This window comes from Coregonus clupeaformis, chromosome 37 (assembly GCF_020615455.1).
Source record: "Coregonus clupeaformis isolate EN_2021a chromosome 37, ASM2061545v1, whole genome shotgun sequence".
Classification (NCBI taxonomy): Eukaryota; Metazoa; Chordata; class Actinopteri; order Salmoniformes; family Salmonidae; genus Coregonus; species Coregonus clupeaformis.
Genome location: NC_059228.1, coordinates 13037089 through 13064738, shown reverse-complemented (window position 1 = coordinate 13064738; position 27650 = coordinate 13037089). Strand labels below are relative to the sequence as shown.

The 27650-nt window shown below is 44.0% G+C and overlaps 1 protein-coding gene across 1 annotated transcript in view; it reads left to right on the top strand.

Moving 5' to 3' along the window:
* The window catches only part of LOC121553276 (LIM domain-binding protein 3), a 72885-nt gene that overhangs the window by 38153 nt on the left and 7082 nt on the right, over window positions 1–27650 (top strand). Inside the window, exons 3-10 of the mRNA XM_045211465.1 lie at window positions 9436–9511; window positions 11846–11868; window positions 13399–13593; window positions 16716–16882; window positions 17065–17101; window positions 17740–17835; window positions 21154–21162; window positions 23305–23577. Coding sequence (XP_045067400.1) covers window positions 9436–9511; window positions 11846–11868; window positions 13399–13593; window positions 16716–16882; window positions 17065–17101; window positions 17740–17835; window positions 21154–21162; window positions 23305–23577 — 876 coding nt within the window. The remainder of the gene's footprint in view (window positions 1–9435; window positions 9512–11845; window positions 11869–13398; window positions 13594–16715; window positions 16883–17064; window positions 17102–17739; window positions 17836–21153; window positions 21163–23304; window positions 23578–27650) is intronic.

The following is a 27650-nucleotide window of genomic DNA, read 5'->3' as shown; positions in this document are numbered from 1 at the left end:
TTTACACCAAAGTAATGTACTTAAATAAAAGGTTGGATTTTTCTCTTTTTTTGCATTTGGGTTCTATGTTGTTTAAAAAAAAAATGAGAATTTCTGGAAGTCCTCGACCACATCTTAAACAGGGGTGCCAATAATTGTGGAGGGCACTGTATACTGAGACAGAGGGGCGCTGTTTCGCTCGCTCGGATGCTTTCTCTGTTGAGATCGTTTCAGCCACTTACGAATTGAACGAAAGTTGGCGGGTGCACAGTGCACTGTTTGGATGCTGGAATGATTTTGGATAAATGTGCGAAGGTAGTTATTTGTTTGACAATCAGATGAATACATCATGACTGGTTGTGTTCATGGCACATTTACAGTTAAATTATGTCTCAACTATAAAACTCATTAAAAAAATCACAGAGGAGTAACTAGCCCCTTTTTCACTTTATATCACTTTATTATCATTTGAATAACTTCGCTCACTCTCAGACAGACTAATCAAAATGGAGTCTATAAGGCAACAGTCTTCGTCACTGCAGTGAATGGGTCACTGAAATGAAGACTATGTTGAGGTCCAGGGTGACATTTCCTTTCAACCTACAATCTCATAACAGTTTTTTAAAACTCTGGTATTGAATGTGGACCTGTTTGTTGTGTTTGAGGGCTCTCGAAGGCTGCTGGTAGTGTTGTTGTTACATAAACCTTTTGAAGGCTAAATCCCTTAATGCACCCCTACATAAAGCCAGATAGTGGCTGTCCTTTAGAGATCCTATTAAATTACGTTTTATTCTCATTCCTAATTCGATGGGCTGTCCTTTGTCAGAGGGAGGCAATGAAAAGGTCAAGGCACTTTATTTTCTCTGTTTCATCTCCAAGTCAATTAGCGAGGTGACAGGGTATGGTATTTACCATGACAGATGGGTATTACATTGGACACTCTCCCTCTAACTGGACTGTACCCCATAGTTCGGCTACACAAAGGTCTCCCTATCTCTTGGGCTCTTTGGTAGCTGTTTGTACTGCTGCTGCAGTCATTTTTTTTACCCTAGTTGTTCAACCAGTTAAAAGATAACTCGGTCAGGTCAGTGGCTAAAGCATGTTAGGTCTCACTTCTTAATCCCCACTGACTTTACCTCTCTACTTTATTTTGGAAGATTTGTGTTTGTTCACCTTAGACCAGAGGTACCTGTCAGTTTGTTTTCCATTCTGACACTCAGGGGAGCCACAAATGGCTGCACTCTGCTTTGTACTTGACATTTTACTTAAGAGTCACACTCTCAGCCATCTGTGTACTGTGGCAGATGTCAAGAGTCTGAGTCGGGCTGCTCTCAGTGACAGTATTTTACACTGGGGCCATTCGGTTTGTTTCATTACAAATGTTAAAGGAATGTGGTGATTCCTTGTTTGATGGGTATATTATACAACCACACAGTGTTCTTTCACTGTCTACTGGTCTTCTCAAGTTTTTGCTGTGGTGTCCTTTTTGCTGGATCCCACCACACCGATTTTCCCTCATCAACCCTGGGATTCAAACCAGCAAATGTTTGATTGCATCGCTCCTGTGAATGCATGTACAGTACATTTTTAAGAAGAGGTTGTTTCCGTTTTAGTGGGGGGGTTGAGTAGGGTCCTAGGTGTCCCTCCAACCTCCTCACATCTGTACCTGCTCATCAACTTCAACCCCCCTCCTCCCCCCAATACTCCGCCCACGCCGGCTTGCGAGACCCCCCACCTCCCTCCCCTCATCTCCAGGCTGTTTTTCATCAGCCGTCTGATTTGTTGTAAAATGGGGAGGAAAGGCTGGCATAGGCTGGATCGATAAAGTGCTTGTCCTCCCACTGGTTGATTGATACAAGGAGGCACTCCTGCCGTGCCTTTCCAGAGCTTGTCATCGTCTCTCCTCTTTCTCAATCTTTCTTCGCTGTTTTCCCAAGAAACACTTTACCTCTTATTTCATTTTTCTTTCGCCAAAAAAACATCAACTGTTAGAGAGAGCTTGTTTTTAAAAATTGGTTGATAACAAAACTCTCACCACCAGGCAGGGAAGAAGCCTGTTGGGATAAGAGGAGGATGTTGTGGATGGAGCTGGATCTGACCTCTGCTTGTATAATGTGTGGAGATGTGAGAGCAGTGCAAAAACAGGGGAGGCATGCCAGGTATGTCTACCACTATATGGAAGGAAACTGCACCAGACAGTCCTGTAATCCTCAAATGATGGGTTCCTCAAAACAACCGTAATCTCCTCATACTGCTGGGTGCAATTCCAATAAATCTACTCCCAAAATCAATCAAGAGAGGTTAACCTGCGGTTCAGTTGGTCATAGAAAAAGGAGCCTAAAAAGGAGCCGCTTCACCCCCCTCTGCTCTGTTTGCATACAGTGGGAGATTAGCAGTGGGGCGTCATCCCCCTATTTTACCATTCTTCAGGTCAGCAGGGCACTGCTATCCCACAATGCCTTGTGGTCCACTGCTGCCATGTGTTGAGGTGATGGCGTGTGAAACTGAAGTAATACCTTAAGGAAGGTCACTCATAACGACTGAAACATCAACCAATTAAACAATGTGTCAGTATTTCTATATGAGAAACTGGGCAATTGGGGCTTTTATTTCCAACACCACAAGAACGGCGTATTAGTGTGCAGAAGACTAAGCGCTATAAAGACGAGTGAAGACAGTCAAGAGTTCTGGAGCATGCATGTAGTCAACACATGAAGCATCTATTATAAATGTGCATTTTGTCTGTGTTTTTTCACCACTTATATTGTCAAGCCATTCTAATCCAAGGCCAAAATCTTTGGTAAATTGGAACTTTTGGAAAGTACACTCGGTCATTCAATCCTTTTCTTTGTGCTCAACTTGTGAACAACAAAAAATACATGGTTTGCCAGAGCCATTTGGGCCTTTTGTGTAGCAGGCAGGCAGACAGAGGGCAAAAGGCCAGAGAATTCGTTCAAAAAGCTGCATTGAATTCTGCCTGCCTGCAGTGCCCCACGAAGATGCCAATGGATTATGCCAGTGCCATTTTCTATGCAGCTATCCATATGCACAAAACTTTTTCTCTAAATTGTTGTGCACAAATTTGTTTACATCTGTTAGTGAGTGTTTCTCCTTTGCCAAGATAATCCATCCACCTGACAGGTGTGGCATATCAAGAAGCTGATTAAACAACATGATCGTTACACAGGTGCACCTTGTGCTGGGGACAATAAAAGGCCACTCTAAAATGTGCCGTTTTGTCACACAACACAATGCAACAGATGTCTCAAGTTTTGAGGGAGCGTGCAAAAGGCATGCTGACTGCAGGAATGTCCACCAGAGCTGTTGCCAGAAAATTCATTTCTCTACCATAAGCTACCTCCAACATCGTTTTAGAGAATTTGGCAGTACGTCCAACCGGCCTCACAACCTCTGACCACATGTATGGCGTCGTGTGGGTGAGTGGTTTGCTGATGTCAACGTTGTGAACAGAGTGCCCCATGGTGGCAGTGGGGTTATGGTATGGGCAGGCATAACCTACGGACAACGAACACAATTGCATTTTATCGATGGCAATTTGAATACACAAAAATACATTGAGGAGATCCTGAGGCCCATTGTGAAGCCCATTTTTTAAAAGTATCTGTGGCCAACCGATGCATATCTGTATTCCCAGTCATGTGAAATCCATAGATTATTTCAATTGACTGATCAATGAAATTGTTGCATGTTGCATTTATATTTTTGTTCAGTATAAATAACCACTATTTGGATAACAACTGTACGCCGCAGAAGAACACAATGCAGATATTAGAACATTGAACACTTACAATATGCACTACTTACTCAGCCGTGCTTCCTGATCGCCTGTGCTGTAGCACCAATTCGAACTGCTTCTGGACTCACATTGCTGTTCACTGGACCTTATGATCACTCAGCTGCACAGCTGATGCCTGCTGGACTGTTCCTTTACACGGTACCCTGTCCTGTTTTATCTGTTTAGCCTCAGCCCAAACTTTCATCGCCATTACCAGTTGTTGTCTTAGCTCTCTCGAAAAACACCTGTGATTGCTTTATGCCTCTCTCCCATGTCAATATGCCTTGCCTATTGCTGTTCCAGTTAGCTCTTATTATACAATTTCACTGTAGAGCCCCAAGTCCCTCTCAAACTGCCTCAAATAGCTCCTTTGTTCCACCCCCATACACGCGGAGACCGGCTCAATCGGTGCCTCCAGTGATGCTATCTCTTTCATTGTTACCCAACGCTTAGGTTTACCTCCACTGTACTCATATCCTTCCATATCCTTGTCTGTACATAATGCCCTGAATCTATTCTACAACGCCCGGAAATCTGCCCCCTTTATTCTCTGTGCCCAACACACTAGAAGACCAGTTCTTAAAGCCTTTAGCCGTATCCTTATTCTAGTCCTCCTCTGTTCCTCTGGTGATGTAGAGGTTAACCCAGGCCCTGCAGCCCCCAGTATCTCTCCAGGCGCTATCATTTGTTGACTTCTGTAACCGTAAAAGCATTGGCTTTTTGCATGTTAACATCAGAAGCCTCCTTCCTAAGTTTGAGTTATTCACTGCATTAGCACACTCCGCCAACCCTGATGTTCTAGCAGTGTCTTAATCCTGGCTTAGGAAGGCCACCAAAAATTCAGAAATGTCCATCCCCAACTACAACATTTTCCATCTAGATAGAACTGCCAAAGGGGGTGGAGTTGCAATCTACTGTAGAGCTAGCCTGCAGAGCTCGATCATACTATCCAGGTCTGTGCCCAAACAGTTTGAGCTCCTACTTCTAAAAATCCACCTTTCCAGAAATAAGTCTCTCACTGTTGCCGCTTGCTACAGATCCCCCTCAGCCCCCAGCTGTGCCCTGGACACCATATGTGAATTGATTGCCTCCCATCTATCCTCAGAGTTCGTACTGCTTGGTGACCTAAACTAGGATATGCTTAACACCCCGGCCATCGTACAATCCAAACTAGATGCCCTCAATCTCACACAAATTATCAAGGAACCTACCAGGTACAACCCTAAATCCGTAAACATGGGTACCCTCATAGATATCATCCTGACTAACTAACCCTCTAAATACACCTCCGCTCTCTTCAACCAGGATCTCAGCGATCACTGCCTTATTGCCTGCGTCCATAACGGGTCCGCGGTCAAACGACCACCCCTCATCACTGTCAAACGCTCCCTAAAACACTTTAGCGAGCAGGCCTTCCTAATTCACCTGGCCCAGGTATCCTGGATGGATATCGATCTCATTCCGTCAGTAGAGGATGCCTGGTTGTTCTTTAAAAGTGCTTTCCTCTCAATCTTAAATAAGCATGCCCCATTCAAAAAATTCTGAACTAAGAACAGATATAGCCCCTGGTTCTCCTCAGACTTGACTGCCCTTGACCAGCACAAAAACATGCTGTGGCGTACTTCATTAGCATCGAATAGCACCCGCGATATGCAACTTTTCAGGGAAGTTAGGAACCAATATACACAAGCAGTTAGGAAAGCAAAGGCTAGCTTTTTCAAACAGAAATGTGCATCCTGTAGCACTAACTCCAAAAGGTTTTGGGACACTGTAAAGTCCATGGAGAATAAGAGCACCTCCTCCCAGCTGCCCACTGCACTGAGGCTAGGAAACACTATCACCACTGATAAATCTACAATAATCAAGAATTTCAACAAGCATTTTGCTACGGCTGGCCATGCTTTCCACCTGGCTACCACTACCCCGGCCACCAGCTCTGCACCCTCCGCTGCAACTTGCCCATGCCCCCCGCTTCTCCTTCACACAAATTCAGACAGTTGATGTTCTGAAAGAGCTGCAAAATCTGGACCCCTACAAATAATCTGGGTTTGACAATCTGGACCCTTTCTTTCTAGAATTAGCAGCCGAAATTGTCGCAACCCCTATTACTAGCCTGTTCAACCTCTCTTTCGTAACGTCTGAGATCCCCAGAGATTGGAAAGCTGCTGCGGTCATCCCCCTCTTCAAAGGGGGTGACACTCTAGATCCAAACTGTTACAGACCTATATCCATCCTGCCGTGCCTTTCAAAAGTTTTTGAAAGCCAAGTTAACAAACAGATCACCGACCATTTCGAATCCCAATGTACCTTCTCCACTATGCAATCCGGTTTCCGAGCTGGTCATGGGTGCACCTCAGCCACGTTCAAGGTCTCCACTATGCAATCCTAAACGATATTATAACCGCAGTCGATAATAGACAGTACTGTGCAGCCGTCTTCATCGACCTGGCCGAGGCTTTCGACTCGGTCAACCACCGCATTCTTATTGGCAGACTAAATAGCCTTGGTTTCTCAAATGACTGCCTCGCCTGGTACACCAACTACTTCTCAGATAGAGTTCAGTGTGTCAAATCGGAGGGCCTGTGGTCTGGACCTATGGTTGTCTATATGGGGGTGCCACAGGGTACAATTCTCGGGCTGACTCTTTTCTCTGTGTATATCAGTGATGTCGCTCTTGCTGCTGGTGACTCTCAGATCCACCTTTACGCAGACAACACCATTTTGTATACATCTGGCCCTTCATTGGACACTGTGTTAACAAACCTCCAAACGAGCTTCAATGCCATACAACACTCCTTCCGTAGCCTCCAACTGCTCTTAAACACTAGTAAAACGAAATGCATGCTCTTCAATCGAATGCTGCTGGCACCCGCCCATCCGATTTAGAATCACTACTCTCGGCGGTTCTGACCTAGAGTATGTGGACAACTACAAATACCTAGGTGTCTGGTTAGACCGTAAACTCTCCTTCCAGACTCACGTTAAGCATCGCCAATCAAAAGTTACATCTAGAATCGGCTTCCTATTTCGCAACAAAGCCTCCTTCACTCATGCTGCCAAACATGCCCTCGTTAAACTGACTATCCTACCGATCCTTGACTTCGGCGATGTCATTTTTCAAAATAGCCTCCAACACTCTACTCAGCAAATTGGATGTAGTCTATCACAGTGCCATCCGTTTTGTCACCAAAGCCCCATATACTACCCACCACTGTGACCTGTACGCTCTTGTTGGCTGGTCCTCACTACATATTCGTCGCCAAACCCACTGGCTCCAGGTCATCTATAAATCACTGCTAGGCAAATCCTCGCCTTATCTTAGCTCATTGGTCACCATAGCAACACCCACTCATAGTATGCGCTCCAGCAGGTATATCTCACTGGTCATCCCCAAAGCCAACACCTCCTTTGGCCGCCATTCCTTCCAGTTCTCTGCTACCAATGACTGGAACGAACTACAAAAATCTCTGAAGCTGGAGACACTTATCTCCCTCACTAACTTTAAGCATCAGTTGTCAGAGCACCTTACCGATCACTGCACCTGTACACAGCACATCTGAAATTAGCCCACCCAACTACCTCAGCCCCATATTGTTATTTATTTTGCTCATTTGCACCCCAGTATCTCTATTTGCACATCATCTCTTGTACATCTATCATTCCAGTGTTAATACTAAATTGTAATTATTTTGCACTATGGCCTTTCCTCCATAACTTGCTACATTTGCACACACTGTATATATATTTTCTGTTGTATTTTTGACTATGTTTTGTTTACCCCATATGTAACTCTGTGTTGTTTTTTATCGCACTGCTTTGCTTTATCTTGGCCAGGTCGCAGTTGTAAATGAGAACTTGTTCTCAACTGGCAGAAGGCAAGCACTCCCAAGTCTTGACTCACTTTTTGCCACTCAAAAGAAAAAGCACCCACATACTGTTTTCTTGTCATTTCACTTGTGTATCTGAACTTGACCAACAGTGCTAAAACCAAACGTTCTGAACCCATGAGCCTGACCATAGTCTTATACAACCTCCATAGATCTAGGTCAGGGTCTACAACGAGTACGCTACACTCTAAAAGGGCTTTTCGGCTGTCCACATAGGAGAACCCTTTTTGGTTCCAAGTATAACTATTTTTGGTTCAAGGCTAGGTTGAAGATGGGAAGGTTAAGACAATGTAGTAATTCCATTCAGAAGCGTTAGAAAATAAACAAATTCATGGGAGCAACTCCATTGATAACTACTAGTGCCCTTGCTAACTAGCAACGCTGGTCCCATGACCAGTGGGCGCAGTGGTCTAAGGCACTGCATCGCAGTGCTAGCTGTGCCACTAGAGATCCTGGTTCGAATCCAGGTTCTGTCGTAGCCGGCCGCAACCGGGAGACCCATGGGGCGGTGCACAATTGGCCCAGCGTCGTCCAGGGTAGGGGAGGGAATGGCCGGCAGGGATGTAGCTCAGTTGGTAGAGCATGGCGTTTGCAACGCCAGGGTTGTGGGTTCGTTTCCCACGGGGGGCCAGTATGAAAATGTATGCACTCACTTAACTGTAAGTTGCTCTGGATAAGAGCGTCTGCTATATGACTAAAATGTAAATATTAGAATCCTCTTGTCTTCACCTACAGTGAGGGAAAAAAGTATTTGATCCCCTGCTGATTTTGTACGTTTGCCCACTGACAAAGAAATGATCAGTGTATAATTTTAATGGTAGGTTTATTTGAACAGTGAGAGACAGAATAACAACAAAAAAATCCAGAAAAACGCATGTAAAAAATGTTATAAATTGATTTGCATTTTAATGAGGAAAATAAGTATTTGACCCCCTCTCAATCAAATATTTCTGGCTCCCAGGTGTCTTTTATACAGGTAACGAGCTGAGATTAGGAGCACACTCTTAAAGGATCAAATACTTTTTTCCCTCACTGTATATATTTTGAACATAGGTTCAATGTAGAACCCTTTTGAGTATCATGTAATACCCTCTGTGGAAAGGATGCTACATGGAACCCAAAAGGGTTCTCCTATGGGGATAGCCGAAGAACCCTTTTAGGTTCTAGAGCACCTTTCATTCTAAGAGTGTAGACAAATAACTTATGGGAACATTCTCTGAAGTCTTCTGTAAACATTCACATTATTCTCTGAATTAGACCTCACCTCATTGTTGGTTCAAGTAAACATTGGCGGTGCGAACAATATGGCGGATTGACTCTTGCACTTGCTGAGCTTGGAGAATATACCTTTCTCGTCTAAATTTTTATGGAATGTATTTTATTCTGGCACTGGAATCTATGTTATGTCCTTGGTGATATGGCTCACTACCACTTATGATAAGGAGGGTATACAGTTTGTATCTGAGTGGTCTGTGAAGGTCTCAGGTTGAGCCTAGCTCTCTGTGGGCCTGTCTCTGTGACCTTTGACCTCTTTGCTCCTCATGTCCAGGTAGTAATGGACTTGTTGGACACTGGTCTTTCTCCATTAGACTTTTCCTCTCCCTGTCTCTCTTTCTCTATCTATCTCGATCTCTCTCATAAACCATGACAAAGCTGTTTCAGTGCAGAACACCTTTCTGCCAGCCACTTATTATGTGTTATACAAGTGGTAGAATTCACACTGTAATAACTGTAATATTCCTAATGTATCTGTTTTTCATTGTTTTGCTACAGGTCAAAGCGGCCATTTCCACTTCCCACATCCACCCCAAGAATTGACTCTCCCATTCAACAGATCCCTCACCAGAAGGTAAGCATGACCGCAGCCAGCAACAACACTCTGTTCAGTCTCACTCTCCCAGCATATTCAGCAGAACGAATGCTAAATGTTCATACTTCCGTAATTGTAGAATTTCAGTTGCCTGCACTTATAAATAAAATATACATACACTCTTCAGTCACACTCGTATGGGATCAAAGTGGGTTAAGGATGTTCAGTGAAACCACTGCCTCCTTCCAGACCAGAGGCGTCAGGGTAGGTAGCTCCAGGAGGCTCCATGCAAAGTTCCTCCATTCGGGGTGTAAGGAGACACAGGCAGCAGCAGCACATCCAGCTGTGAGGTCTGTCAGAACAGCCCTGGGCTCTGCTGGGCTCAGGCAGTGCCTATGTTAAGTCTCTCACTGCCCTCTACTGGTGATACTGGTGACAAAGCAGCACCCACCCTGCCTTCCAAGTTTAAGTTCAAACAACTATATTTTTGAATTTCATAGAGTACCTTTTGTGTTGACCTCTCTGACCACGCCTCTATCTGTCTTCCCCCTTATCCACCTCACCCACGCCTCTTCCCTCCTGAAGGCTCAAACAACCAAAATAAATGGCGGCCTCTCGGCCTGCAATACCTCCTCCGTGTCACTAGAGGCGTCTGGCGAGGAAAACTCCTACTCGGGGTCACCCACCAAGAGGCAAACGCCAAGCCCTGGGGGCAAGACGACCCCCACAAAGAAGGCGCAGTATAACACCCCTATTGGGCTGTACTCAGCTGAGACACTGCGAGAGATGGCCCAGCTCCAGGAGAGCCACAGAGGAAAGGGCTCTGCAGCAGGCCTCTCAGTGGGGTATGTAACCAAGTGGAACAGGCGGTAGTAACAGCAGCACCAGCCAGGGGTGGCCAGGCCTGGTGAACCCCATAGTGGAGAGGAGGGAGTGGGGTAGAAGCTCCGGGTAGAAGTTACCTATAGGCTCAGGTGTAGGATCAGCCAGCCCTCTCCAAAACCTTCAACATTCAGAGAAAACCCCCCACAAAACTTACCATAGATCAGTGTCTATGGCCAACTTCACCATACTCCAAGGGACTTCACCCTACTCCACCCAATCCCCGCTGCTCTGCTGACCGGCCCTCGTGGGGCAGAAGGATGGATAGAGTCTCAGAACATTCAGATTTAGCTGTGTATTCTTGTCCCGAGCTGGGCTCTAGACAGGCTGGTGACCCCAATGGGTTATAGTGATTTAGGTTCGCCCAGAGGGGAATGTGCAGGGCAGGCAGCACAGTCCCTGTAAAGGCCCCTAGCTCATGCTGTGGCCCTCCTCCAGGTAATACGAAGAGCCCCCGGGAGATTAGGTGTCCCCTCTGCCAAAATATGAACACGTGACATCCCAGGCAAGCCTTACAGTACTTGTGTATATGAAGAGATAAGTATTGCTTTAAACCAAACCATTGCTTTAAACGTGGCCAGGATGGACGAAGTGACTGCACAGTGAGATGGAGATTGTTTCTAGTATGTGTCTGTGTCAATGAAATGCTAATAGCATAATTTCTTTAATGTGAGAAAGTCAAGAGGTGAATCGCTAATTGCAATGCTTGCTGTATCAGTCTTTGTGATGAACAGTGAACTAGCATTCCCCTAGTGTTATCTAAAACAGAAAGCAGTCGCGTGACCTCATTAAAAGACCTCACACACATCTCAGAGACATGGGGTTCCCACAATAATTGCGGAGTGCTATAAGACTGTCACCGTGACGATGGTTCAGGGCCAGCACCTGTTGTCTTCTCTTTGAAAGGCCATGGAATGGCTGGGTTCAGGTTCCTCTCTGCTCTGCTCTGCTCCCATCTCTAAACATACAGAACCCCAATATATCTGCCTCTGCCTCTGTCTCATCTGACTCTCTCTCTTCACGTCTCTCTCTCTCCCTTTATCTATTTCTTTATCTCTCTTTCTACCCTCATCTACAAAACATAGAGTACAAAGTTACATCTCTCTTTCGTCTGTTGCACTCTCTCCCACTTTCTTTATCACTTCATACCACTGCTCTGACGTAAAAATAGTATTTTAGCACCATGTAATATATATGTTATATATTTAAAGAGCCTGCAATGCCATGGCTTTAGATCAGTGATGGACAAGCCTCAGTAATGATCATAATCAAGAATGAACACCAACAAAGGTGAAAACATATTTTTCACTGATTGCTTTCATTGTTGCATTGTGTGATTCCCAGTAAGCTCAGTATTCACCTTCACCCTCCATCTATCTTTTCTCCTTTGCTATTCTCTTATCTCTGACATAACTTCACGCCAAATAAGTGACCTCGCGGAGGTGGGTTGTTAATCACTGTCTCTTTCTCTCTCTTTCTCCACTGCCTCAGGTTATTTCCAACACTCCTGCCAAGTTAGTACCCTACCCTGAATGTGGTGTAGTAGTGTTTGCCCAAACGATTCTGTGGTTCAGCTGCATGGTGTAGTGTGTCATGTTAATGTTATTGTGTCATTCTCTTTGGTGTGAAGTGGATGTGCATTGTCTTGGCTTGTTGTCTAGTGATTATGCCTTTTGAGACGGATGAGCAGTTCTAGGATTGGTAATGAGAATGACCTTTTTGGTTTGGAATGTAATGGTTGTCAAAGTCCGCCAGAGAAAAGGGAGTGAACGTCTAATACATTTTAACCTATCATAAAACAACTTTGCCTGTGATGTTCATTAACTTGTAAACCCTCACAGACAAAGATCCCTGTTCATTAATAGTGTTTTGGGATATTTTTTGAGGGAATAAAGGTCATTTTCTGACATAATGCTGAATTCTCCCATGAGCCATCAGCCATGTACTTATGACATTTAGGTGGAGAGTGTGGACGTGTGAAGCTTGTGTAATTGACTTTTATTGGATAGATGGCTAATATGATGAACATTTTGAAACTGTGCATTGCTGGCATTGATCAACTGTGCTTATTTGTAGGATAAGTTAGCCTTTATATTTTTATAACTTAGATGACAGTGCATGTTTCTATTAACACCTCCATTTGCTCTTTTATCTTGATCAGTTTACTTGTGGGCCAGTTGTATAGCATCATCTGAGCCTGTAGGCTCCCACATACCTGGAAGGGTTGACCTGTATCTTGAGGGAAACCTGAGTGTGTGTGTGCAGATATGTGAGCTGTGCTGTACCTGCTCTACTGGGGGATTTACAGAGCATGTTTGCTGTGTAACAGACAGCGTCTCTATGGCTCCTTATCTGCCCTTCTCTTCAAAACCCCAAACTGTTGTAGTAGCCGGGTAGCAGATCTCTATGGGGGGAATTCCCACCTGAGTTAAGCGCAAGTAAATGGAACTTAATTCCCTCTTTATGCACTTTTCTCTCTACGCGTATTCTGACTTTGAATTTAAGCATGAGATCAAGGTCGTTATCTCAATATATTCTAGTGAGACTGTCAAACTAAAAGGTACACCGCATTTAAGGGGGGGGGGGGTTTCAGAGGTTGAATGAAATTAATTCAGAGCGTGCAAGGTAGCCACACCTGCAGAGCACGTTATGTAGCTGAATAAGTTAAGTCTGTATACCAAATACTGAGAAGTGCGTAGAAAAGGCGGGCATAGAAAAGGCATACATTTCCCCAGTCTGAATTGTCCCCTTTTGTGCATTAGCCAACTCCTTTGTTGTGCCACCCATTGTTGTGACATACATGTTGATGTTCCGCATGGCATGATATACGACAGAGGAGTTGGCTAAAGCACAAACTGATCTGCTAGCAGGCTATTACACTGTTGCACATACCATCTCACACCATTTCTCCTTCCACTGCCACCCTCCTTCCTCACTTTCCGTCACTTTTCCCTCTTTCTCCCTCTCTCTTTCCTTCTTCTCCTCTTCACCCTCACCATCACTATCCTGCCAACTTCCTCCAACCCTCCACCGCTCCACGACAGCAACGAATATGTGGCCAACTTCAACCCCAATGCACTGAAGGACACGGCCCTGTCCACCCACAAGCCCATCGAGGTGAAGGGTCCTGGGGGCAAGGCCACCATCATCCATGCCCAGTACAACACCCCCATTAGCATGTACTCCCAGGACGCCATCATGGACGCCATCGCCGGACAGTCCAAGGGCCACGAGGCCGGGTAAGACCCTCCTTCCTCTGCACTCCTTCCCTCACTTTCCTTCTCTCCCCTTCTCTTTCTACCTTTTCCCCAAACCTGCATGACTTTAGTAGTACCGCTCCTTTCCTCTCCTTGGCTGGCTGTGCTGAACTAGTCTAGCACTACAGTGTAGTGTAGCCGCGCTGTGCTGGAGAAGCTAAAGCCGCAGACTTACTTCATCAGGATGTCTTATCAGGGTCTGATGATCTAGGATTGTTACCATCCTTTAAAATATGTGTACAGTACTGTATATACTAAGTGTATTCTGTATGTGTCAAGAAGAAACATGCATACAACTCCGATTGCTTCAAGGAGGTAGCAGTGAGATTTGGTTTGGTGCTCTAAGGCACAGATGTAGATTATTTTTGTGTGTTTACAAAGGCATAGATGCTGATTGTTTAGCAACTAAATTGTGCGCAACTATGGGGCAAACAGACTGGGTTGGCTTAGATTGTTGACAACATGTAAGCTATATTAATGTTTATTGAAAAAATATATACATTTGCACAATGAGCACTTGTCTCTCAAATACATCATTACAGTTGTTGGCTAGCTAGCTAGCGAATTTTAACCATATTAGCATTTACATGAAATCCGTCAAAATGCCTCATAACAAGACATGGTATCAAGAACAAGATTAAATGAGCCACTTACGATTCCCCACATGGCAGTTTCTTGTCATTGTTGGTATCTATCTGGCCACCCAGAATCACAACAATATGCTGACTTCTGCCCCATGAAAGTGCGCACATTGTTTTCGTGACGTTGTCAGCTAACCGATCTATATTCCTTGTTACAAATGCAGGTCACCTGTGGCAATATTCGAGTGTATTTGTTAGATTCCATCCATTCTATGAATGTCTTCATGCTGCTCACCTTCAAGCATAAAGCCACCCAATCACCTTTAGTCACCAAGCCTTCCCTGATCTTTTGGCATTTTAGTCATTTAGCAGACGCTCTTATACAGAGCAACTAGGATTAAGTGCCTTGCTCAAGGGCACATCGGCAGATTTTTCATCAAGTCTGCTCTGGGATTCAAACCAGCGACCTTTTGGTTACTGGCCCAACCCTCTTAACCGCTAGGCTACCTGCCACCCTTTTACATACACTCACCCACACACATAATTGCCTTCTAAATACCTGAAGATCACAGTACACACATCCATATTCAGCTAGGAGTTACCATGGCAAAATGTATAATTTAATAAAAGGGACTGTAAACTCTTGATTTGTAACAATGTAACAAATCAATGATTTGTACACATGCTTCATGTAAACAGAGAACTTTCTTTAGAAATTGATAACCAGACAAATTGTTTTGTTCATATGTGGAGAAAAGTGAAATTTCCCTGTGTGAGTTGAAGGAATGCTAAGGGTCTCCCTCTATGACATCCCCTATGGGGCCCATATCTAATCCTCCCTCTCTCACTTCCTCGGTTCTTCCTCAACAAACCCAATCACTGCACTGTCCATCCCACCCACCATGCCATGCTGCTTCTCCCCCACCCCTCTCCATCCATCCATCCATCCATCCATCCATCCACGGCCCCACCTTGCCCCGCCCTGCCCCACCCCATCCCTGCCGAACAGAGAGGAAGTCCCAGCCGGCTCCCCCTTGGCGTAAGTAGACCACTCTGTGGCAACCTATGAAGCACAGCCTGTGTGCGGTCTCTCCATATCCCTCCTTCCTCCCTCCTTATGTTCGTTCCCCTCACTGCTAACCCACTACATCCTCACTCTGAATGGAGATTTTGTTACCCATGGCAATTTTCGAAACATGCCACCATTTGGTGTAGTTTGTGGGTTGATGGAATGACGTCTAGAACTGCCGGATGTTGCCTCTGCACCCTTAATGCAATGATGACATCATAGTTTGACGGTAGCCGATTGCAGAGCAGTTGTTTGTAGAGGACATCACTATAAGTATGGTGTTGTTTTGATATTTAGGGTTGACTGATTACTAACAAACAATTTTTCATTCAGTTGGAAAATTGTGCTGAAATTGTATTGGATTGGAATGCATGGAAAACAGCCATGGATTAGACGTTTTCATGCCAAACATTATTTGAGTTTTTAGAAAAGCACAGTGTGGTGCAAACCGATATTGCTCAACAGGTCAACCACAGAATCATCATTTTGTTCCTTGGCAGTTTCACCATCTCCGTCAGTCCTCTGCTACACTCATTCCTCCATTCACCATCATGTAGCAAACAGTTTCTTAGACGGTGTCCACTCCCCTGCTGGCTACACAGGGATTCTTTATGTATCAAGGCTCTCTGTAAAATAGGTTTTATTGTCAGCTGCAATGTTATCACCAGTCAGTTATCTCTTGTATTACAAAAAACCTGCATGATTTATATGGATATAAAAAGGAAATGAATGGAGGAGGAACACATTAAGTGCTGGCCTCAGTTAGGTGGCCAGAATACTCTGAACCTCCCAATTAGTGCTCAGGGAATGTGCAACTGACCAGCACTAGTTATGCCATATACCAGGAACTATACTGGTTTAATAATGACACTAAACTGAATGTTCTGAGCTCTTTCCTCCTCCTGCTAGAGGTACAGTATGTGTATTTTTATTGTATGCAATTTATATTTCTGAAATATGCTGTTGAGAAAAGATGCCGCAGGGTCCAAGCTAGCTAGTAGCTATGTAGCCATAATGCTTTACATGCAAGCTTCTGCAAATAGGAAACTATTTGACAGCTTTTTAGCATTTTATCACTGGTTTGTGTGAGCAGAAGCTGGCGGATGCTGCTTTTAATGTCCCGTTTTTAGCTCCTCTCTTATGCAAGATCAAGCCTGTTTTTTACATCTCAAATTGAAAGTAAAGAGGGAGCCTTTGAAGTAGATCCTCTCCCAATTCTCCTAAATGCTCCTTAGTCATCTAAGTAGGCTACAAAGGTTAGTTATAGTACTGTATATGTATACACTCAGACATACCCCAATAATAAAAAATCACCACCAGACTGCAGTTTTTTAACACTGTGATCAGAATCCGAATAACACCCACCATTTCCTATTCGTCCTGATGGCTGTCAGGCTATGGTGGGCATAAATTAGTGCCAGTGTGACGAGCCAGCTCTCTCTCTGTGGTTCCAGTTCACTCCCAGTAAAAGACGCTCAGGTAGACAGTGCCTCCCCAGTGTATCAGGCTGTGATCAAGACTGCAGACAGGGACATGGAGTTGAATGACTGGGCCCGCAGCTCCTCCCAGGTGCAGTCCAAGTCCTTCCGACTCCTCGCCCACATCACGGGAACGGAGTTCAGTAAGTAGTGCTTTTCTATTTCTATTCTATTCTTGTTTCATTTAGTTTAGTTTAGTCTACCCCTCTTACCCTGCCAAACACTCAGTTACTGATGGTTCTCCTGTCTTCTCTCTCTGTCTTTGTCTCTGTCTCTGTCTCTGTCTCTGTCTCTCTCACTCTCACTCTCTCGCTCTCTCCTTTAGTGCAAGACCCAGACGTGGAACATCTGAGGAAATCAAGGTAGGCAGCTAGCAGCAGCGACCGGTGGCCTAGCAACCAGGCTGTATTTGGTCATTGCCCCAGACCAAACCAGATGAGCCCAGAGCAGAGTTCCTGCTGTTAGCTAGGGGTCAAGGGTCACTGAGTCACTCAGCCCTACCTCAGGGCCCTGCTCCACACCACTCTCTGTGGTGAACTTGAAGGTTAGAGTGTGAGTCATGTCTTGCCGAGCCAATAGTGAGAATAGTATGAGGTGTATCGATGCTGCAGTGCCCCTCACATGGATTACGGATAGCCCCCATGATGAGCTCACAGGTGTTTTTCCCAGTTCGCAGCAGTCTGTTAGACTCCTCCAGCTGAAACGACACAGAACGTGTTCATGCCACACACACAGAGCAGAAATATCCCATTTTGTTTCCTCATGAGGGATTTCTCAAGCCTGGGCTTATTCATTAGGGCCCTGATACAGTATGGTGCAGGACATCATAGGGGTTGTGTTGAATTGTGTTTGTGGAGGATTTGGGAGCCCCAAGTGCACTCTGACTCACACAGGACTCAGGCAGGGGAGTGGAGGCCACAGTCCCTAACCCATCTCTCATCCCCCCTTTTCTTCCTTTCTCTCCCCCCCATTTTCCTTTCTCTCTTTCCTCATGCCACAGGGAAAAGTTTGACACTGAATTTAAAGGCCCACGTTTTGCCAAATTGAAAAATTGGCACAATGGCCTGTCTGCTCAAATCCTTAACGTGCCAGAATAAGCCCTGGTTTAAAATACGTGTCAGACCAAACGGAACTGTAGCAACCAGAGAAGTGCAGAGCAGGTAAAACAGTTGGACTGTGAGTGAGGAGAAGGTCAGGCTAAAAATACTGGAATGTGAGTTAGTGGAAAGAGGGTTGTTCAATACTTGTTGATCACATATTGTAATGAAAATTTTAGCCCAATGTCATCTTCTTCCTTTATTTTGGCTATTTAAGTTGATCCTAGTTTTCAAAAGTAATTGCAGCTGTGTAAGAAAGTTGTATTGTATTTCAACCGTAAATTATCACTATTTGAGTTTGACATTGTGATAAGTATGAATAAAAACGATACCACTGAATAAAACATTTTCCTTTAGTTGCTTTCATATCAGATTGTTACTCTGAAAAGATAAGAGATTGTTTTGATGTAGCAGTTTACAGGCTTTAAATGGAAGTTAGGCATAGCAACCTAACACCCTCTTAGAGACAATAAACAATTATTCATATGAGTCATCACAAACTTCAGTTGTTTGTTTAAACGTTCACAGCCGCTACCAAGGAACCATTAAATAGTACTTAACCGAGATCTCAAGGGTCCAATTAAGGATAAACAATTCCCCGATATCAACAAACGTCATAATGAATCTCAATATGAATCACTCACAGATGAAACATAGCTTGTTTGTTTCCTTATCCCTGGGCTCTGACTCATTGGAATGTGTGGAGAGCAGCAAACCCTTACAGCCTATGAGAAAGTGAGGAATTAGAGAATTTCTCAGAAAGGGTGAATGGCATTAATAAAGTGAACTATGGCAGGGATAATTAGTAGCGCTGCCTGCATTGTGCATTGCACTGATATTTAAAAAGATTAAAGGATAGGCCCCAGTCTGGCTCATGGCCAGATGGCCACATGATTAAGTATGACTTCAATCAGAAGGAAAATGATTGGATTTCATATTGACCATGAGTTTGCTTTCGACTTCAATGAGAGAAGTTCATCCATTTTCTTTGACAGTATCTTTCAATTTCATAATTGGTAATTGAAAAGGTTTGCATAGCTGTTTTCTTTTCAGTTACCAATGGCAGGGCACTTCACTATTCAAGCAGTACTTTTGTAAATTGAAGCTGGTCAAGGATTGCTTTTCACAGAAGCTCCTTATAAAGGCCAAGGCCTTGTGCTCCTCTGTCCTCTCATTTGTGTTTCAAGTACTTTGGCATTCGAGATGTTATATAAACAATTTGACCTAGAAAAAAACTGAGAGATTTGATATAACGAAAGTGGCTTTGGAATAACTTTTCCATACATAATACCAACCTACTGTATATTGCCTCATGTCAAGAGTGTTATAAGATATGTATTACAAATAACATTGAACAATCACTTAGAGATTGTATCCCGAAAAGTTCTTTAGAAACACTGTAAAAATAAACCAAGCTAATTATCATATGACTCGCAGAAGGATCTTTGTTATTCTCCACACATGCCATTTAGTCTGTTACACAGGGCTATTTCTGTATTATGATTGTACTAAACTCAGCCATCATTAGCTCTAATATAATCATGCCATCAATTGTTATCAATTGTTGATTGTCTGTTATTACATAGAAGCAGTATTATATCAAGGGTCTGTCCAAGAGTCTCTAGCTGATACTATAAGGAGGTCAGATGTGGCTGAAGGAAGGCACTATCATATCAGGATTCAAGCACAGCCATCAGACAACACTCTGTTGGGTGTCGTCCCATCCTCCCTCATAAGAGAGGTGAACAGGAAGTCAAATATGTGAGTAGTGAGAGTCGGCGAGGCCATGTTTGAAGGCGTTGAAAGCTCTTTGAAAGGTAACTCTGCTTGTCTGGTTGTCACATAGGGGAACTGGTGTTACTTAGCTCTGCTGTGGGCTGATGAGTGGATTATTAATGCCCGTTTGTAACTGTTGGAAATCTCTGCTAACTGCCTCTTCCCTGCCTGGACATGCTCCTTGGCATCATCCCCCCTACCCCTTCTTCCTCACCTCCCCTGAGAGATATTGCCACCTGCATGCAATGCATGCTGGGTGGACAGTGTGTTTGCACTGGAGTGCCTCTGGGTGGCTGACCCCCTCTCGCCCTTCATCGCTCCTCCTCTTCCTCCTCTATCATACTCAGGCCTCAGTCTCCGCCCCACATACAAGATCTCATTCTCCACTTCAGTTCCATTGAGAGTGCTACTCCTATCCCTCACTCCCTCTCTTTTTTCATCACAGATTCTAGAACTGACACATCAGACATTCCAAAACATCAGGACGGGCGTCATTGCTTCACATCAAATTTCGGCACATCACTCATAGCTATCTCGTCCCACCCTCACTTCCAAATTAGTGGAAAGTAATTTGGTGTGTGTGCTCAGTTTTCATGTGGTCGGCAGGATTTGTGTTTTTGCAGTTTGTGACTTCTAGGGACCTAGGGCTCATTTGAGTGTCCTAGGGCTCATTTTAGGGACCTAGGGTTCATGTGACTTCCCATTTTCTTATTGATTCTTTTTGAAAATTATATTGTTTTCAAAAGCCTCAAGGGCCCTAGTGGTTGTCTCAATATTATAGAGATGTTTGTGACAGTAGGCGATAAGAAGTTATGTTGTAGGTTTAATTCATGGGACTAATGACCGTTTTGACAATCAAGAAGGTAGAGTTAATGTAGACCTACTGTATGTCCCATTTGAGAATCAGGTAAAGGGCACAGAAGGTGAGGGGTGCCTGGGGACAGCTGTGTTTGTGTCTGTCTTCATGTTGTGTGTCTGAATCATTGTGTTTCCTTGTCTTAGTCTTGCCTGTATCACCTGTCAGTGTCTTCCTCATCTACGACAGCTCTCCAGTAACCCATCCCCCTCCCTCAACCTCAAGCCCCTCTCACAAATCCTAAACTCCATGGTTAGAGCTCACTGCTGCTTTGAAGTACAGTAGGCAGCTGAACATGGTAAAATACCTACCTGTTTGTTGTCTCTAAACCACCTAGTACTAGACCCATTGCTCGTAAGAGCATGCACTGGTCTTGCTAAAGACTCCCTTGCCCTTGCCTGCCCACCTCACCAGTATTATGCAAACACACACCAGTGTTTGCCTACCTACTGCGGAGTGGTCTTTCAGTCCCAGAGAATGAGGAGCAGAGTGAAATGGTAGGCGAGGTGTCAGGTTGCCTGCCCATGGAGCTGCCTTACTAACCCAGCTGCTTTAGTGGGAGAGATCACAATTTCCCTATGTTGCCAGTTGTGCCAAGCAAATGTTACCAGTGGGGGGCGCTATAGATTTGTTACTCTTTAAAACTATCCTCAAATTAGTATCCTCAAGTTTTTCCCTTCCACAGTGAGAGAAAGTGAGAAATTAAATGCCATCATTTAGTTTACAGATCAAGTATTTAAAATTCCAAACTGTTTATAGATCATTGGCAGATGAAAGAGTGGTGCATGTATGAGATCTTCTATCTTTAACATCTCTGTCAGGTGTGACTTCTTTCTACTTCGATCTTCTTTCCCCCTTTCCCCTTATGTTTTTAATCTGAGGTACCAGATTTTGACTTCAGCCTTCAAAGCACACTATCCTTCATCTACCCCTAACTTGAAACAGTCATTCCCTCGGTACATCTGGAAATAGATCACAGCAATTCAGCCAATGCAATCTATTAATCCTGCATGAAGAGGGTTAATGTGTTTTGAAGGCCAGGGTCCTCTGTGTGTACCTAATTACCTGCACAGGATGCCCGTTTATGTAAACCCCTTGTTGTGAGTCAAGTCTGTCTGTGTCTATGTGTGTGTCTTTGTACATGGCTGTCTGAGTTCAAATAGAGATCCAGTAGTATTGAAGTTAGATGTCTGTATCTATGCCAGATTAGTTCATGTAACTTATACCCAAGGATGGCGATAACAGTTGAAACACAATTGAGAGGTGTTTCCTACACTCCCATCAGCTAAAAGTTACTTTGTAGAGGTCTCTCTAGATCAGGGCTCTCCAACCCTGTTCCTAGAGAGCTCCCCTCCTGTAGGTTTTCAATCCAACCCCAGTTGTAACTAACCTGATTCAGCTTATCAACCAGCTAATTATTAAAATCAGGTGTGCTAGATTATGGTTGGAGCGAAAACCTACAGAGAGCCCTGCTATAGAATCTATAGATGGAAGCAGTTGATGCTATATAACTTTGTTTATAAATACTTTATCCTAGTAATAGGTTTCATTGGTTGGATTCAGAAGTCATTTAAGGTATTGGCTTTAGTATCTGTGTGTCTGTGGCCTGCCCTGTCCTTGTACCCAGCCTCAAAGGCACTTCCTCTGTTAACTGTCACTCAAACTGAGAGCATCTATCACCTGTCTATCTGTGCTGATCCTTTCACCTCCCCTGCCGACACACCAACACTCCACTCCTCACATCGAGCCGTGAGACACACCATAGACCCCACTACCACCACAACCTAGCAGCACTTGCTAACCTCACAAGTTCACCACAGAAAGTGATGAAGGGTTTAAATGACTGCCTAAGACCACTGTTTCCTGGTCAGATTTATGTCCAGGAGAGGAGGTCAGGGTGCTGGAAGTGAGTAGGGGTCAGCCATCGGTCTACCACCACCAGGCCTGTTGCTGCTAGATGCCTGCCACCCTCTCTGTTCCCCCCTGGGCATTGCATTCATTCCGTTGTCCCGAGTCCTCCACCCCACCTTCTCCCGCAGTCATTCACTCGATGTCTTGGCCTCATGTCCAAGTCAGCTGTGTTTAAATGTCAAGATCTGGGGAGCCTCCACTGTTCGTTTTCACTCATGTTTAAAAGTAAATTCACAAATGTTCTGTAGCGTGCACTCATTGATTATGCCATGCTCACTAAGTGTTCATTTATCTTTCCTTTTTGCTGTTGTTGGTGTATACTCTGTTTAATCCTTTTCCCCAGCAGAGTTTATGGCTGAAACTCTCCCAACACCTTAGATTGTCTCTGATTATATTAGATTAGTATGATACACTATACAGTTACAAATCAATGTGTAATGTACTGTGCTAATTACGTAAGGACTGTGTATATCAAGCATATAGCCTGCTTCATCCCAGTGAGGTGGTACCCTCTGGTCCTGGACAAGATTGATGAAGCTCTCTTGTCTTGACGCAGTTATTTAATCATTCCCCGTTATGCTCAATCGATTCCTGCAGTAGCAGCTAGGCAGCTTTCCATTAAGAGTGAAATACAACCAGATATCACCCCACTCACCCCTGCCAGTCTCTGTGCTTTCTCCAGTGAGTCACCCAAAATCAATAGTTCAAATGTCAGTTTTTATCTTATTATGAACAGATAGTGAGGGGTGTTTTTCTGCAGAGGGTTTTTTCCTCACCTCTGGATCTAAATCCTGATATTGAAAGATAAGACTCATTTATTTTTCTATTCTTTCTCCATTTGTTCCTTGATGGACTTCCGTGCATTGGGCTGAGCAACATCAAGGCTTTTGGTTTTGCATGTGATTGAGGCCATATAACCTTACAGGTCTATTTGTGCTGACATTAACTCTAATTCATATACACACAGACCTACATGGGCTGTTTGTATATATGGTTTTCGGCCTCAGACTGCTGATGGTTTTCTCTCAATGCAATCTAACCTCTTATGCAGTAGCCCTGTTGAGCATGCTCCAGTCGCCTCCAGCCCCACACATGTTGCTCTCCCTGCTAGTGCTGCTTCGCCCAATCAGGCGACTTCGCCTGCTGCTTACCAGTCTCCAGAGCCCGCCCCCGTAGCCCCTGAACCCACCCCTGAGAGGTAATGCTGTGTGGGTTGAACGTTTTTGCCTGTTGTGGTTTTATTGTCCTCCGCCAACTGGGTGCTCGTCCTTTTATTTGGTGTGTAGCTATATTTGTGTGTGTACCTTCATTGAGAGGGACTGTTTTGTTCTGATGTTTTTCCCTTTGTCAACTGTTTCGTGATTGATTGAACATTGATTGAAATGTGTTTTTGTTTTCATGTTCCAGTTAAACTGGTAAAACCTTGATTGTACTATGTAAATGTTTCGGTGAAAGGTTTCATGAGCAGTATGTGTGTAAGTGGCTAGGGCTTTGGGTTTAGTACATTCACATGGGAGAGTGTCCATATTCAGTGTCCAAGGTAAGTCAAACAGTCTGATGTTGTGATCATCTGTACTGTGAAGAGAGAGACACTGGGAAGACCTGCCATGTCTGTGAGCGGTGTGAGAACAGAGAGCCTCGAGGCAGTGGAGTACTGTAGTCATACAGAGCGAGTCTGCCAAACCCACCATCCTTTAACCCGTAACGCCCTCATCATCATAACGATCCATCCATCTTAATCCTGTTTTTTATTTGACCAGCCTTAACACAACAGATATGCCCTGGGCCTGTGCAAGCTGTTGCTTCTGTGGTTGGTCATGACTGCCATACACCCCCCATAGGAAGTAGACAGTTCTGTCAAATCTAGAGAGAATTCGCAAAGTGAACAGTCATTATGTCACACAAAGAATTCCCATAATTCCCTTTCCTAGTTCCCCCAAAGCACGACCCCCCTCTCCTGCGCCTTCCCCTGCAGTCCCCTCTGGGGGACCCTGCCACCTGACGAACGCAGCCTCCCATATATTGTCTGCTCTGACTACACAGTCTAGGTACAGTTGTTACTCAATCACTCCCCCTGTCCCAGTTTCTACCTTTTATGTCAGTCGGGATAGATAGCGCCCTACCAGTATCGAATAGACCAATGTGTCTGGCGGGCTGTGTGGATTTGGTTGAGATAGGAGGGGCAGAAGCTAGTACATAGTTGCTATTTTACGGGTGGCAGAAAAGAGGTTTGTGCGGAAGATGGATTGATTTGAGCTTTATTTTCTTAGGCTGAAATAGTGGATGTAAGAGTATACAGGGTGTAAAAAAGTGTTAAAAGAATGAAAGTGAAGATTTATTTTTGGTCACACTTTATTTGCATAGTTCCCAATAGATTATCTATAGATGCTCAAACTATCAACTGCTAATCTGTCTATATGCAACAGCTTGCTAGCGTTAGCGTATTAACTTATTTTGGACATAATTACATGGGCCAGATATTGCATCTTGGTGAAATATCCCAGATCACTCCCTTGAACCTTCAATGGGGGTATCCCAGATTACTTTCTTGGACTTCTGGATTAGGTTTTTGGACCATTCAGAGGCGTGTTTATACTACTTTTTTGGACCCTCACAGATAACTATGTTTGGGCCATCACAGCAGATGAATGGTAGTTTGTCAGTAGGATAAAAAATCACATTTAAAAAAACGTTTTGTGTCCCATCTAGGGGACCACGAACGGCCATACGTATTGACATTGGACATTGGATAAATAGAATAGAATATTGTTAGTGGATAATTTGTTAAATAGTTTGTTGACAGTTAGTTGAACTGGCCTCCTGTAGCTCAGTTGGTAGAGCATGGTACTCGCAACGCCACACTTCCGATTTGTAAGTGTAAGAGCATGACAAGTGGTTATGGCTCTTATTACTCCCTCAGTTTGCGTGGTTCAGCCAACCATTGTAGAGGGTTATTTTTGTTTTGTATAAACAGCGGGCTTAAATGAGGAAACACATCCACTCTTTAGTTTTAATATACAGTGGGGAAAAAAAGTATTTAGTCAGCCACCAATTGTGCAAGTTCTCCCACTTAAAAAGATGAGAGAGGCCTGTAATTTTCATCATAGGTACACGTCAACTATGACAGACAAATTGAGAAAAGAAATTCCAGAAAATCACATTGTAGGATTTTTAATGAATTTATTTGCAAATTATGGTGGAAAATAAGTATTTGGTCACCTACAAACAAGCAAGATTTCTGGCTCTCACAGACCTGTAACTTCTTCTTTAAGAGGCTCCTCTGTCCTCCACTCGTTACCTGTATTAATGGCACCTGTTTGAACTTGTTATCCGTATAAAAGACACCTGTCCACAACCTCAAACAGTCACACTCCAAACTCCACTATGGCCAAGACCAAAGAGCTGTCAAAGGACACCAGAAACAAAATTGTAGACCTGCACCAGGCTGGGAAGACTGAATCTGCAATAGGTAAGCAGCTTGGTTTGAAGAAATCAACTGTGGGAGCAATTATTAGGAAATGGAAGACATACAAGACCACTGATAATCTCCCTCGATCTGGGGCTCCACGCAAGAGCTCACCCCGTGGGGTCAAAATGATGACAAGAACGGTGAGCAAAAATCCCAGAACCACATGGGGGGACCTAGTGAATGACCTACAGAGAGCTGGGACCAAAGTAACAAAGCCTACCATCAGTAACACACTACGCCGCCAGGGACTCAAATCCTGCAGTCCCCCTGCTTAAGCCAGTACATGTCCAGGCCCGTCTGAAGTTTGCTAGAGTGCCTTTGGATGATCCAGAAGAGGATTGGGAGAATGTCATATGGTCAGATGAAACCAAAATATAACTTTTTGGTAAAAACTCAACTCGTCGTGTTTGGAGGATAAAGAATGCTGAGTTGCATCCAAAGAACACCATACCTACTGTGAAGCATGGTGGTGGAAACATCATGCTTTGGGGCTGTTTTTCTGCAAAGGGACCAGGACGACTGATCCGTGTAAAGGAAAGAATGAATGGGGCCATGTATCGTGAGATTTTGAGTGAAAACCTCCTTCCATCAGCAAGGGCATTGAAGATGAAACGTGGCTGGGTCTTTCAGCATGACAATGATCCCAAACACACCGCCCGGGCAACGAAGGAGTGGCTTCGTAAGAAGCATTTCAAGGTCCTGGAGTGGCCTAGCCAGTCTCCAGATCTCAACCCCATAGAAAATCTTTGGAGGGAGTTGAAAGTCTGTGTTGCCCAGCGACAGCCCCAAAACATCACTGCTCTAGAGGAGATCTGCATGGAGGAATGGGCCAAAATACCAGCAACAGTGTGTGAAAACCTTGTGAAGACTTACAGAAAACGTTTGACCTGTGTCATTGCCAACAAAGGGTATATAACAAAGTATTGAGAAACTTTTGTTATTGACCAAATACTTATTTTCCACCATAATTTGCAAATAAATTCATTAAAAATCCTACAATGTGATTTTCTGGATTTTTTTTTCTCATTTTGTCTGTCATAGTTGACGTGTACCTATGATGAAAATTACAGGCCTCTCTCATCTTTTTAAGTGGGAGAACTTGCACAATTGGTGGCTGACTAAATACTTTTTTTCCCCACTGTAATAGTGGTACTTTATAGGGATCTCCTGGAGCCAGTGTGGTGACCAAAGTTGCTTAAAACTGTGAACGATAAATCAACTTATGGTGTGCAGTGGAGGGTGGTTTGGAGTGAATTTATCTGGCCTGCATGTTAGTGTGTTTTTGAGAAGTGGTCCTCTGGCTTGTCTTAAAGTTTCCTAATAATGATGTCGTTGTTTTTTTCTTTAATGTGGATTGGATGTGTTAACTGATGTTCAGATGTCAATGCAGCCTACAGTGGCTTGTGAAAGTATTCACCCCTCTTGGCATTTTTCCTATTTTGTTACTTTACAACCTGGAATTCAAATGGAATTTTTTGGGGTTTGTATCATTTGATTTACACAACATGCCTACCACTTGGAAGATGCAAAATATTTTTGTTGTTGTTGAAAGATCTTATTTAGGGGCTTCATAGCAAAGGGGGTGAATACATATGCACGCACCACTTTTCCGTTATTTATTTTTTAGAATTTTCTGAAACAAGTAATTTTTTTCATTCCACTTCACCAATTTGGACTATTTTGTGTGTGTCCATTACATGAAATCCAAATAAATATCAATTTAAATTACAGGTTGAAATGCAACCAAATAGGAAAAACGCCAAGGGATGAATACAGTCGTTCACCTATACCTCAAATGGACT